This window comes from Phoca vitulina, unplaced genomic scaffold (assembly GCF_004348235.1).
Source record: "Phoca vitulina isolate PV1807 unplaced genomic scaffold, GSC_HSeal_1.0 scaffold52, whole genome shotgun sequence".
Lineage (NCBI taxonomy): Eukaryota > Metazoa > Chordata > Mammalia > Carnivora > Phocidae > Phoca > Phoca vitulina.
Window position 1 is genome coordinate 473,763 of NW_022589755.1, and position 13,523 is coordinate 487,285.

General features: G+C 56.9%; 1 protein-coding gene across 2 annotated transcripts; it reads right to left on the bottom strand.

Moving 5' to 3' along the window:
• Positions 1 to 151: 151 nt before the first annotated feature.
• ZNF135 (zinc finger protein 135) lies at positions 152 to 10,822 on the bottom strand. 2 transcript variants are annotated; one of them, XM_032388586.1, is made up of 5 exons: positions 8,865 to 10,822; positions 7,394 to 7,478; positions 4,829 to 4,955; positions 4,048 to 4,134; positions 152 to 1,997 (listed from the first exon to the last, which is right to left on the bottom strand). In XM_032388586.1, exons 2-5 carry the CDS (start codon positions 7,424 to 7,426, stop codon positions 247 to 249), a joined length of 1,998 nt encoding a protein of 665 aa, XP_032244477.1. In that variant the 5' UTR covers positions 7,427 to 7,478; positions 8,865 to 10,822; the 3' UTR covers positions 152 to 246. The 2 variants fall into 2 exon arrangements, with proteins under 2 accessions (XP_032244477.1, XP_032244476.1); XM_032388585.1 differs by lacking the exon at positions 4,048 to 4,134 and having other exon boundaries at positions 152 to 1,952.
• Positions 10,823 to 13,523: the final 2,701 nt, after the last annotated feature.

A 13,523-nucleotide genomic window follows, 5' to 3' on the forward strand; every position in this document is an offset into this window, starting at 1 on the left:
GCACTAACTCCACATCTCCCTCCTACTGTCTGGATGACCTGATATCCGGGGATGGGTGACCGAGAGCTCCACACTCCCACAGTCCTTTCCATCACTTCTCGGAGGGTGTCTGGGGCATGTACTGTGTGCGGAGGCTTGCATGTGCATATACTTGTGTTGTTCCCGTTGAGAACGCCCGGGTCAAGTCTGGTAAGGGATGAGCTACGACTTGAGGCTTTCCCACGTCCCAGCGAGTGTGACGTGGGCCTACCCAGTATGAGTTCTCTGGTGCTTGGTGAGGGACGAGCTGTGTGTGAAGGCTTTCCCACAGTCCCTGCACGCATATGGCTTCTCTCCCGTGTGGATCCTCCGGTGCTGAGTAAGGTGGGTGCTCTGCCTGAATGACTTCCCACAATCCTGACATTCGTAGGGCTTCTCCCCCGTGTGTGTCCGCTCGTGCTGGCTGAGCGATGAGCTGTGGCTGAAGGATTTTCCACACTCGTTGCACCCGTAGGGCTTCTCCTTGGTGTGAATCCTCTGGTGTTCTATGAGAAGGGAGCTCTGGCTGAAGGCTCTGCCGCACGCGTTACACTCGTAAGGCTTCTCTCCCGTGTGGATCCTCTGGTGCTGAATGAGGGGGGCGAGCTGGCTGAAGGCTCGGCCACACGCGTTACATTCATAGGGCTTCTCCCCCGTGTGGATGCGCTGGTGTTTGGTCAGGGACGAGCTGTGGCTGAAGGCCTTGCCGCAGTCCCCACACTCGTAGGGCTTCTCGCCCGTGTGGATCCTCTGGTGCTGAGTGAGGTGCGTGCTCTGCCGGAAGGCCTTCCCACACTGCCCGCACTCGTAGGGCTTCTCCCCCGTGTGAGTCCGCTCGTGCTGGCTGAGCGATGAGCTGTGGCTGAAGGTCTTTCCACACTCGTTGCACCCGTAGGGCTTCTCTCCCGTGTGGATCCTCCGATGCTCGGTCAGGAGCGTGCTCTGGCTGAAGGCCTTCCCACACTCACTGCACTCGTACGGCTTCTCTCCCGTGTGGGTCCTCTGATGCTGAATCAGCGGTGTGATCTGCGTGAAGGCCTTCCCGCACTCGTGGCACTCGTAGGGCTTCTCCCCCGTGTGGATGCGCTGGTGTTTGGTCAGGGACGAGCTGTGGCTGAAGGCCTTGCCGCACTCCCCGCACTGGTAGGGCTTCTCCCCCGTGTGGATTCGCAGGTGCTGGGTGAGGTGGATGCTCTGCCGGAAGGCCTTGCCGCACTCGCCGCACTCGTACGGCTTCTCCCCCGTGTGAGTCCGCTCGTGTTGACTGAAGGACGACCTGAAACTGAAGGACTTCCCGCACTCGCTGCACTCGTAGGGCTTCTCCCCTGTGTGAGTTCTCTGGTGCTGGATCAGTGGGGCAATCTGGTTGAAGGTTTTCCCACACTGAGTGCACTTGTAAGGTTTCTCACCGGTGTGGATTCTCTGGTGTTTGGTAAGTGCCGAGCTGTTTCGGAAGCCTTTTCCGCATTCGTGACACTCATAGGGCCTCTCTCCCGTGTGCGTGCGGTGGTGCTCGATAAGTGCTGAGCTGTGACTGAAGGCCTTTCCACAGGCCTGACATCTGTAGGGCTTCTCCTTTGCATCTGTTTTCTGCTGGGCACTGAACTCTGGTTCTGGCTTGCCCCTCTTCCGGCGCGTCCCCGGCATGCGGAGGCCTTGTCTTTCAGGGGTCGGCGGCTGAGGTGGGAGACTGGGGTTCAGAGTCAGGTTTTCCCCGAACCCATTGCCCTGCTGCTGCTGCTGCGCGGGCGTCTTCCCAGGCGTGAGGGCTGCTCGCACCGCACGGCTCTGTCCCCGGCGGCCCTCGGCGTCGCCACCCTCAGGGTACCACAGGCTGTCCCCCAGGAACCTTCCCACTAGGACACTGCTGGCTCTTCTCTCAGTGATGTCTTGCTTTGGGGCTGACAGTCTCGTTTTGGGTCGAGTTTCCAAATCTGAAACAAAAATGGAGATGTTCCTTAATTTCAGTTTGGGGGGAAGAGTTTGTGGTGGGTGGGTGGCTAAAGACTAAAACGGATGGTTTTGAAAGGCTGAAGGCACAGGTGGCTTGGACCACTTAAAAATACAGCTTTGCAAATCAGGGAAGGAGCAGGAGCAGGAGGGAAAGCACAGAGAATAGTCAGGGGTGGGGGACCTGGCGTAGGGACACGAAGGGAGCTTGCAAGGGGAGCACAGAGAATGAGGGCAGGGAGAGGACGCGGGGCGGACAGCGAGCATCTAGGGAAGTTGCCGACGGATGCCCCAGGCTGGAAGGGGCAGAGCAACGGCCAGGCCTGGCGAAAGCAGCCTCCAAGTGCCAGGTGGTGATGGAGGAAGAGCCGCCTCTCACAGGTGAAGGACCAGCCAGCCCAGCCCTCCCACTGCTCAGGTCCAGTTTCTTCCTGGTGGTCTCTTGCTGCTGTTCCATGTCGGCCAGGTGTGAAGAAACCACCAGCTCCCCCAGCCCGGAGACAGCTGAGATGTGTATCGCCAGAAGCAGGGATAAATGACCCGAGGCGAACAGGAGGACCTGGGTCTGGTCTGTCGGGTCTGTCTCACCCACTGGGAGCTCCCTGAGGGCGGGGCTTCTGTCCACCTCGGTCACCGCTGCACCCCCGCCCACAGCAGAGGCCAGCAGACATGCTGCACGAACAAGCAAATGCATCCCCTCCTCCTCCTTCCGGGCAGGACTGCCCCTTGGCCCTGGTACCCAGTCTGCCCTGCACATCCACGGCCTCGGTGCATGCCGTCCCCACCCCAACACTGGACTGAACTAAAGGTGTGAGGTGGGCACCCTGCCCGTTTACGTTACGCTCTAATGAAGTGTTCAGGAAAAAAAAAAAGGTCACGCCAGGTGTGGCTGGCAAAATAGTGGCTCCCAAACATGTCCATGTTCTAATTCCCGGAACCAGTGAGGAAGGAAGGTTGCCAGTCCTCTGACATTAGCTAATCCTCTGCGATTACCCTGGATTACCCTGGTGGGCCCAAGGCAATCACAAGAGTTCTGATCTGAGAGAGAGAGACACGTAGGAGGGCCGGGGCCAGAGTGACGGGAGAAGAGCTCAGGGCCATGCTCACTTGGAAGATGGACACGGCTGTGAGTCAAGGACCGCGGGCACCTCTGGAAGCTGGAGAGTGAAAGGAAATGGGTTCTCGCCAGGCCCTGCAGAAGGAACGCTGCCTGCACTGTAGTGCGGTGGCCTCCAGAACGGGAAGATAACTCGTGTTGCTTCAGGCCGCTAAGCTTGTGGTACTTTGTTACAACAGTCATAAGAAGCTAATATCCTAGGTAAGGGCTGGCTACTCCTGAAGCTGGAGAGACTCAGTCGTGACCCCCTCCCCCACACTGGCCATTTCTCCTGGGCCCTGGTGATGGGCTGCTGCTGAAACTGGGTCAGGGCCCGACACCAGTGCCGGGAAGCCCCACCTCCTGCAAGGCTGGTACTGGTCTCAGGAGCTGGGTAAGAGGTATGAAGAAGACAGCCCCCACGGGCACGTGGGAAAGCCCAGATTGGATGCACCGACCCACAGATACATGAGTTGTAAAAGATTCTGTGGTTTAAACCACTGAGGCTGGAGTGTTTGTTACATAGGAAGAGCAGGCTGCTGCCCAACCCCAGTGCCTTTGCACTTGCTGTTCCTTCTGCCTGGAATTCTGTTCTGCCAGCTTGTTTCATGGTGGCACTGTTCTCATGACTCATGGCTCACATGTCACCTCCCTGGAGGGGCTCGCCTCATCTCTGCTCAGGTCCTCCGCACAACCTGGCCTCTGCCTTGTGACCCGTGTTTACTTCCTCAGCATTCATCATACGCCGTGAGCGTCTTGTGCAGCTGTTATTCCACCTGTTTACTGCGTGCCCCTTCCCTCACCAAGAATGTGAATTCACTGAGGGTCTCACTCACAGCAGAACAGGTGCTTGGTGCACATTTACTGAAAGACTGAGTAGTCAATTTGCTCAGAAGAATGCGAGAGGAGATATGGAGAGAGAGTGCCCCGGGGGTGAATGGGCTCCTCCCAGCCCTGCAGGGCTCTCCCCTCACCTGAGCACGCACCCCGGGGAACCCCCTCATCCACCGCCCACAGCTGCTCCTCCTGCTCCAGCAGGGAGATGACGTCCAGCTTGGGGAGCCAGCATCCTGCTCGAGGGAGACCCACAGGTGCGCCTTTGTGTTCCAGGACCCTTCTCACCCCTCTGTCCACTCCACTTTCCCTCTTCCGGGACCCACTTGGCTGCAGGCCCCAGAGGCCACAGTTGTGGAAGAGGCCCTGGTGTCAGGCCCTGGAGGGACCCCAACCCTGGCTCTGGGGGGATGTGTGACCCCGCCCCGGCCAATCCAAGCTCTCCTGCCTCCCCCGCCCGCCGGCAACAACGACCAGCATGGAGGGGACTGGGCTGCCACACAAGACAACCCGCGGGCCTTCCGTGGGGGCCCAGGCCCTGACCCTGTCTTTTTGGCTGGTCTCAGACACAGAGGAGGAGCCGTGGCAGCTCTCCTCACCTCCAGGGGCCCGTCTGTGAATGGAGGCAGAAAGAGGTGGCGCTCTCAAGACTCGGCCCTGGACCCAGAGGGAGGAGTGTGAAGGGAGGGGACCCCTGACAGGCCCCAGGAAAACTCAGGTCTGCCCTGGGATTCTGCAGTCCTGGGACCCACTATGGCCTCTTGCCCCATGACTTTCTGCTTCTGGCATTTTCAGGTGGGATCTGTAACTTGCAACCAAACGTCAGGAATCTAAGGCCAAAACTCATCCCAGGTATTTTAAGGCCTAGACCCACCCCTGCTTTTAACCCAGGAGAATTAGAATCTGTGCTGGGGGCAGGTGTGGCCTTACCCACGGAGACCAGGAGCCTCACGGTCTCCAGCATCACATCGTGGTACAGGGTCCTCTGGGCAGGCTCCAGCTGCCCCCACTCCTCCTGGGTGAAGTCCACAACCACGTCCTCAAAGGTCACTTGCTCCTGAAACAAATGTCACATGCAAATGTCCTCACCTAGGCCAACCTGGCGATGGCTGCGAGTGGGAGCAGCTGGTGGACAGCGACAGCCAAGCTGAGGCGGGGAGGGGTTTTCTCAGGTCTGAGGATTTGGGCCAGGTTTTCCTGGGGGGCCTGGGGGCTCTGCTGGAGGAAAGGGGGTCTTAGGATATAAGAGGACACGCCCCAGCCGTGCAAGCACCCCTGAGATGCCATCATGGCAGTGACCGAGGGAGGGGACAGAAAACCTCCCACCCATCAGCTAGAATGTTCCCTGGTGTCCATACCTGCATTCACCAAGTCGCAGACTCATGTAAATCTGCGCTGTGCATGACGATTCCTGAATACAATGTGGGGCGAAAAAAAAGAGCGAGTGGAGTGGTGGGAACAAGCAGGTGAACCCAATGGGGGGGGGCCCAGTAACGGGACCTCTGGGAACCGTTTCCTAGTCTTTGATTTTGGACGTTTACATATTGGGGTAAAAACATGATCCCCAAGGAGAAAAGCTAATGGTGGCTCCTGGGTGATCCCGTCACCCCCCCACTTGTGTGTGTTTTCTGAAATTCCCACACAAGGCCCGTTTCTTCCGCGACTGGATGGGGAATTTACGATTTTCTTAAAGTCGCATGAGGGGCAGGGGCGGACATCCTCCACAAAGGCAGTTTCATCTCACCAAATGAAGTGCTGTAGATGGCGGGGCGGGGGGGATATGTGGGGAGCAGAGGCAAAGCCCAGGCCCTCACCTTGACGTTGGGTGTCACTGCCCCGAGTGAGGGGCAGTGAGGGACACACGGGGCCCAAATACTGGATCCTGGCCCCACGGGCAGCATCTGCCTCTGCTAACATTTCTCCCACCAGAGAAGGGGAGATGTGGGGCAGCAGAGGGTAGGAACTAGGCATCTGGGGGTGGCCCTGTCAGGACTCGGCCCTGGACCCAGATGATTGGGCTTCAAACTCCAGCCCCAGGTCCATCTTTTAAAGTGCTCTGCGCCTCCTGCCCTCATCTGTGAGTTAGTGAGAACTCCCCGAGAAGGCTGTTGGGAGGAGTAAGGGAATTCACATGATGTGTGTGCCCCAGGCCTGGCACAGGGTGGGTGCTTTACCTGTGTGAGCCCCCATTCAGGTGGGTGTGCTGGGGGGCTTGGGGAGGTTTTATTTTTTTCACCAATTTCCCCATTTCTGCTATATTTCCCAGACTCAACAGGTCTTAGTGGTTGTCTGCAGAGTCCTCGTGAGCGCAGGGCATGGTTCTGGGCACCGCAGATGCCAGGGAAACGAGACGCACACCTGGCCGCGTGGTGCTCATGTGCTAGTGGCAGGGTCTGGGCGCTGACAAAAAATGACATCCCAGGAGGGGTCAGTGCTCTAGAGAAAATGGGCGGGGCGCTGCTGGAATAGCCACGAAGGCAGTGGGATGTGTGCTGAGCGCTGGGGATGTTGGTGGGCGCACGTGGGCTGAGCTGGGCCCAGGCGTCCTGGCTCAGCCACTCCCAGCTGTGTGGCCTCAGGGCTGTGACGTGCCTCTGGGTCTTAGTTTCCTCCTTCCAACCTCATGGGGCTGATGTGGGGGCAGGATAAGGTGCAGTGTGTCCAGCACTGACCTCAGGCTTTGGCACATTTCCACCCATTCACTGAGTGCCTACTGTGTTCTGGGCCTTTGCACGTGGCAGAGATGATCAGAACTGCTTCCAAGGCCCTGGGCCCCCGGCAGTTGGCCTAGGAGACCTTGTTCTCAGTCTTCCTGTTACATGTGTGTGCCTGCCCCTTACGGAAAGTGCCTAGTTGGTTCCACCTCCAGGCCTTTGCTCATGGTATTCCCCCGGCCTGGAACATTATTCCTGTGGGCCTTGATCTCACTCCCTACCCCCCTGCAGGTCTCTGTTTGGGGGCCACTTCCTCAGGGAGGCCTTCTGGGCTATATTGGCTAATGCCTGGTGCCCAAGCCCACCTTCTTCTGGGCCTCATTTCCCTGCACAACACTTGGCACATTGACATTCCTCGTAGGGACTGTAAGCCCCATAGGGATGGTGATTTTTTCTCGTCCTGTCTGTTCCTGTACCTGCAATTCCTACAACAGTGCCTGGAAGGGCACCTGGTCAATGGCAGGTGCTAAGTCCCTGTCGCCTAAGGGACTGGATGGAGAGAGTGAGCTGGGAGTACACACCAGAACCCTGTGTTGAGGAAGTGCCAGACACATCAGTGGAATGATTGAGTGCTCTCCACCAGGGTAGAATAGGGCAGGTGAAGGAATCAGGAGGAGCCTCTCAGAGGTGGTGAGGTGGGAGATCTGGAGGAAGATGGAGCTGGCCAAAGCACATTCCTGGCAGGGGGCAGAGTAAGGGTAAAGGCCCTGAGAGCAGAATGAGTCTGGTGGGGACCTGAGGAGGCCCGGGAGGCCTGAGTGGGAGGGCGGTGGTTACTCACCGGGGCCCCGGCAGTGAGGAGCCCAGCAGTCATTCCCTCCTCCTCTGGCCTCTTACAGGAACAGCCAGCTCCTCTGCAGGCAGTTCTGGGGGAACGGGGATGCGAGAGACTGGGTGAGTGCCTGTGGTGACCAGAAACCCCACACCCTGGAATCTATGTGCAAGGAGGAGGGGTTCTAGCTGCTAGAGCCGGAGCCCTGCACCCAGGCCAAACCCAACAGCAGTGAAACCTCAGCTTGGCATTTTCCAAGCACCTACTGTGTGCCCAGTACTACTGCAGGCATTGTTGACAGATTACCTTGAATTTTCCCAGCCCATTTCACAAATAGGAAAACTGAGGGCCACGGGCGGGCAAGGGGCACACCCCCAGTTGCCTAGGTGGGTGATGACTATTTGTTACTATGACAGAAAGCTAGACGGTTACGGAGTCTTTAGGCACTGTTTGCCTCAGTTTCCCCTTCCCATAAAATGAGAGTGGTGACCCAGCACAGAGATTACAGGAATTAGGGTGTGGCAAGGGCTGAATTCGGAGCCCGGCACGCAGCAGTATGCACATGAAGGCCATCGGTGCTGGAGGGAAGCCTCTCACTTCAGCGAGCATCTGCTTAGCATCCACAACAGGCAGGGCCCTCAGCCCTGGCTGAGTGCCCACATGAAACTCAGGCCAAAGGCAGTATGCATCTCCCCTGTCTCTCTGTACCTCCCCTTGGTGATGCTTCCCGTGCACCCAGTTCTGTCCCATCCCACTTGTGTCCTGTTGTCTTCACAGCAGTTTCCAGGATGGGAGCTATCTTGTTGAGTGATGTGTCGACAGGTTTCTTATCATCTCCCTGACTCTCCTGGGGGCTCTGGGGTCCGAGACAATATTCGGGGCTCTTGGGTTTAGGATAGGGCCTGGCACCCAGGACATCTAAATATGGCTTGCTGAATTAATGAAGGAGCCTGGATGGTACTCAATGACTTTAACATAATGAGGCTGTTTTCTGGGTCCTAGGCGGCTGGGAGTGAAGTGTTGCGCTTTTGGTCTCCCGCACGATCATCCTGAGAAGCCGCCCGGTAAGATGAAGCTCCAGAGATGACTTCGCAGCGGGGCCTCGGCCCTCCCCACCCTCCAAACCCCGGACGTCCCACCAAAGCAGGGAAGGATGCAGGTCAGGCTGGCTCCAGTCTCTGAAGGGTCGGACCAGCTAGTATCTCTGTGACCCGGAAGCCGGAGGCTCCCACCCCTTTTGCCAAAGCCAGGGCCCCACCCTGGCCCCAACTCCTCCTTTCGAACCCGGAGACACCCCCACCCCCAATCCGGGCCCCGCCCACTAGGCCCCGCCCCCACCGCCCCCACCGCCCCCACCGCCCCCGAAGCAACCGGCCCCGGGCCCAAAGCAGGAAAAGGGACTCTACAGACGCACGCGGGAAGACCCCGGATGCCCGCCCGTCTCGGCCTCCCCCGTTCCGACCGCCCCAGTGTCACTCACCAGCCGGACGGCAGGACAAAGGCCGCGGCCGCCACCAGCCGGGTCTGGGCCTGCGCGGGCGGGCGCCCAACTACATCTCCCAGAGGGCGGCGCGCGCACTTCCGGTCGTTTCCGTGCTCGCCTCGCCCCCGCCCGGGGCAGTGGCTCCTGCGTTCGGAGTACGAGCTCGGCTTCGAGGACCCCCGCCGGCCTTAGCCTCGCCTGCCCGCCCCAAAACGCTTCCACGCCGCATTCCCTTGTCGGATGGCCGGACGAAGGCCACGCCCGCGTTTGACCGGGACTGCGCCTGCGCAGGCGGCGCCGAACTACAACTTCCAGAGGCCCGCGCGCGGCGTCCGTGGATTCTGCCCCAGCCGTCCGGTCGTGGGGGATCGAGTTCGAGTTTCGACGACCGTGCTTATGGCGTGGTCGCAAGTGTCCAGTGCCCGCGGGCTGTGCCGTGGGCCCCGCGACCGTCGCCCCCGCGCTCCGACAGCGGTAACTGGCCGGGGACTAGTGTAGACAGAGTGGTCGGGGGTCAGGGAGGACGCTGAGCGAGGCCGTGGGGAGATCCCGAGGAGCAGTCTCCGCGAGGAGGTGGCAGCCGGGCCGAGGCCGCGTGGGCAGGGCCTGTGAGTGAGGTGAGTCCCCCCGGAGCAACGACGTACTGCTTTCCTGCTGGAAACTGTGCCGTAAACTTTATTGTTGTAGAGCAAACTGGTGTTTCCAAAAAGCAACAAAAAGTGCAAGACACAAAAATGACACACAAAGTTAGAACAGATACGTTCACTAAGATGCCAAATACCAGAGCCGCTTACGTTTTGCCACGCCGACCCTGCCTTGCGGTATTTAGGACGTGGTTGTAGGAAACATCGCGTGGTAGACACCTTTTACATCATTGCCGGATGTGTGCATTTGAACAGCAGCGTGATATTCAAAGCTGATGTGTCCTCAGCGCCTGAATTCGTCGTTGGCTGAACACTGACCAAGGCTTGCCAGGCGCCGGGCCCAGGGTTCGGCAGCCAGCAGTGGGCCAGGCGCCAGGGGACAAGGTGTGCACCTCGCCATGCACCCACTCAGGCCAGACTTCCTTTCACTGGTGTGCACGGACCATCCCTAGAGCAGTGAGTGGAAAGAACCTCACCAAGGCTGAGCCATGTGCACTTGCCCCATTAAGAAAGACTAATCGATTCAAGTCAGGGCTTGCATGCTGGGTTTGAAGCTGAGAAAAAGTGTCAAGGCAAGGGCATTTTTTCTTTGACTGGAACAACAATTTGTTTGAAACAGCTCTGACTCTGAAAACAGCAGAGAAGACAGTAGGAATTCTCACGTTAGGGAAAAACCTAGCTGGGTACCTTTTCTTTACATAAAGACACTTAAAAAATTAGGCTGGTTCTCACATGAGTAGAAGACTTTAAATTTCATAAGCCCTACAGAAGTGGTTGTTAGGAAAAAATATGATGGATGGCTCAAAATCAGAATGCACTGATGTCAACAAGGCAAAGACAAGCTTAACGGCTTTTCTTTAAAGTGTTTTGTACATTCAAAGACTCTAAAGGCCCACATTTGTGATTGTCATACTGAAAGCCCACCTTCTCTTCTCTGTACTACAGATGAAGGCTTTAAAATACACATGAAATGTCAGTTATCAGTTCTTTCACCTGCAAACCAAAATGCAAAAAGAGACTTATTTTTTCTGTTAGTTTTTTCTTCCACAAAGTGTGTACTCTTCCCCCTGCTTTCCTTTTACTGTATCAGAAGGCATGTACACACTACTCATGATGAAGTCTTTTCCCCAGAAGGTCTGGGCAGAGTCCTGGTAATGAGCTGTTGACTGTGGTGCCACACAGACTTGCCTGCTCATGGGGACCTACCCCAGCCCAAGTTTTGAGCCAGGTTGCCCTGCTCAGCTCCCTTGGGACTTGCCCTTCTGTCACCTTCCTCTACCCTCCTAATCCTTGTTTTTTTCCAACCAGCTTTCACAAACTCAAATGCCTGCAGGGGCTGGGCTCTGAAGGGATGGGTGCTGATGGTCTCAACCAACTGGTGCCATGTGAACAGGTAAGCGCAGTGTATCAGGTCTGTACTTCTCAAAAGAAGCCAAAGATTTGGTTTTGTGTGTGAAATCTCTTGATTCACAGGAAATTCAAAGGGTTTAAAAACACTGTCAATTAAACAAGATGATCCGAAGGCTAGCTCTGTGTTGCCTTCACCCCTCCAGACCATGTTGTAGCCAGTGGCTGGGCCCCACTTACGCCAATCTCCGCTTCCTCTAGCCAGAGGGGTCGCCTCCACTTGGCTGTGACAGGACAGCACCAGGAGCAGTCGCATTAGGAATCGGTGTAGGTTTCAGGGAATTCTATAATCATGTCATGGATAGCACAACTTCACTACACTCTTTTTGTTAAATTGTTCGATGTATACATTTAAATATATTACAGTGTTTAGCCTTGTATATATATTTCATCCTTTTAAAAAAAAAAAAATCATTTTGGGAGCCTCAAAGCCTAGCAGTGCCCAGGCCTCTGCTCCCAGAGGCCCTGACTGCGGTGGGGAGGAGGGTGGTGTGTTTGCCTCTGGTTCTGGAGCATGAGATGATGAGGACTCGCACTGCATCACAGCACCCAGTACCTGGCCCAGCAGAGCTCCGTGACAAGCGCTGGAGGACAGACCAGGAGGCTGGGAAGCGTCCCAGTGGGCAGGTGTTGGGGTCCTGCAGGGGACACTGGCAGATGGAAGCAGCGCGTGAGCCAAGCATGCACGGAGTGAGCAGAAAGAGAAGAGGGGGGCTGGTGTTCTACCTCGCTACAGCTTGAGCAGCATCTTGGGACCAGGCAGGCTGGGCAGTTAACTCAGTTTAGCAGCTTTGGTGAATCGGGATTCTGAGGAGCGACCCTTCAGGGCCAGGACCCTGGGCCGCATCCGTGCCTGTGTCCGCCAAGGCAGAGAGTGTTGAGGGTGGCCTTCCGTGATGCTTCCTGCCACCCCGTCTCCTCAGAGGTCCCAGTACGGTTCCTTGGTTGATCACTGAGGCCCTGAGGTGGGGTCTTGGCAGTGGCCGAGCTCACTTACTCATTTGATTACCATTCACCCATTCTCACTCGCAAAGGGCTGCTCTGTGCCGGGCGCTAGTAAAACGCTCCAGTGAAGACTGTTCTGGGCAGGGGAGGCAGCGCTTGAGGAGCGGAGGAGGCCCAGCATGGGAGTCATTGTGGAGACAGGCAGGGACAGAGTGGGTGAGGAGGCCAGCCTACACCACCCCAGCGCTGGGGGCTACTGAAGCAGGAAGGGACTCGAGGGAACTGGTTGGTTGGGCTTTATGTCATCTCAGTGTGGCTGCTTCAGAGGGATCCTGCCGGCTGCTGGGATCGGATGGGATGGAGGGGAATGGGCTGGAGGCAGAGTTTGCTTAGAGGCAGCTGCAGACATTCAAAGATGTAAAAAAGAAGATAGAAGAAAGGGAGGCTGGGGCAGTTGAGTGCAGAGGAGAGAAGAGAACAGGGCGATCCTTGGGCCTTGCAGGGTGGAGGGATGGCATATAGGGGAGGCAGTTGTTTTTCTTTCGATCAAGGGTTCTTCGGACAAGCTCAGTTGGAGGACTGAGGGACATCAGGCAGATGTCTCTGGAGGGCAGTTGGTCTGTGGGATGCCCGGGCAGACAGACATCTTCCGAGAACCCCATCTTCGGAGCTGTTAGCGTGAGGATGGTTGGGCCCATGGCAGTGAGGGGCCTGACTGACGTCTTGTAGGCAGCGGCCTCCACTCTCTCGTACAATCCTGCTCCGACCCAGAAAGCTGTGAATGTGCCCCTGGCTTAGGGGGATTAGAATGAAAAATGCATTGGAATAAACCTCTGGCCCCCAACAAGTGGGGACACTGTGATTTCTTTGTCCACATGTCCTGTCATCTTAAACAAACCTGTCCATCATGTGTGCTGTAACTGAAGGATCAGGGGCTGACGGTAGGGCCAAGACCCCCACCCTTGCCACCTGAGCTCCAAGGAAGAAACTCTGCCTCAGCAGGATGAGAAAGAAGTTGCTTAGGAAAGAGCTGGAGCCCACAAGAAATTAAGGCATGGAGTAGAGCCAGAAGCCCCCAGTGAGGACTTCGAGGATAAGCCAGGATGCTGGAGCGAGCCACGAGCGGGGTCTGGAGGCCCAGCTGGTGAGAGTTCCGAGAAGGCAAGCACGGCGAAGGGTGCGAAGGCAGCGGAGGGATCTGCGTGGCCCAGGACGGAGCTAGCGGACGGAGGCTGCAAGTGGGATGCAGGGGGCAGCGTGGTGGAGAAGCAGCAGGGGGCTGGGCGGGGCAGATCCAAAGGCTTTTCCAGTTGAAAGGCGACTTATGGATGATTTAAAGGAGAAGGTCTCTGCTTACATGTGGTCAGAGTCCCTCCAACACTATTTCCAAGTAAAGTTCAAAAAACAGAACAAAACAAAACTTCTAAGGCTTTCGTTTACATGGGGCAAGTGGTGCCCAGCGATGAAGAGCTGCGGATGGATGAAAAGCCGAATCCAGGTGCGCACACGCTATCCCCAGAAGTGGTAGGGTAAACTGAGGTGCTTGGGAGACCCCACACCTGCTCTTGGGAAATCCAGGGTGACCATAATGCCAGATTTTTATGTGACATCTATGATTTGAAAAATGTTGGCATTTATCTCAAAAAAAAGTCATTCTGTG

Bases quoted from the DNA above. Each gene is read 5' to 3' on its own strand.
- ZNF135 (XM_032388586.1), bottom strand. From the start codon at position 7,426: ATGACTGCTGGGCTCCTCACTGCCGGGGCCCCG. The intron at 4,956-7,393 runs GTGAGTAACCAC...CATTTGTTTCAG, and splicing joins TCCTCACTGCCGGGGCCCCG to GAGCAAGTGACCTTTGAGGA. The intron at 4,135-4,828 runs GTAAGGCCACAC...TCCCTCGAGCAG, and splicing joins GAGGCTCCTGGTCTCCGTGG to GATGCTGGCTCCCCAAGCTG.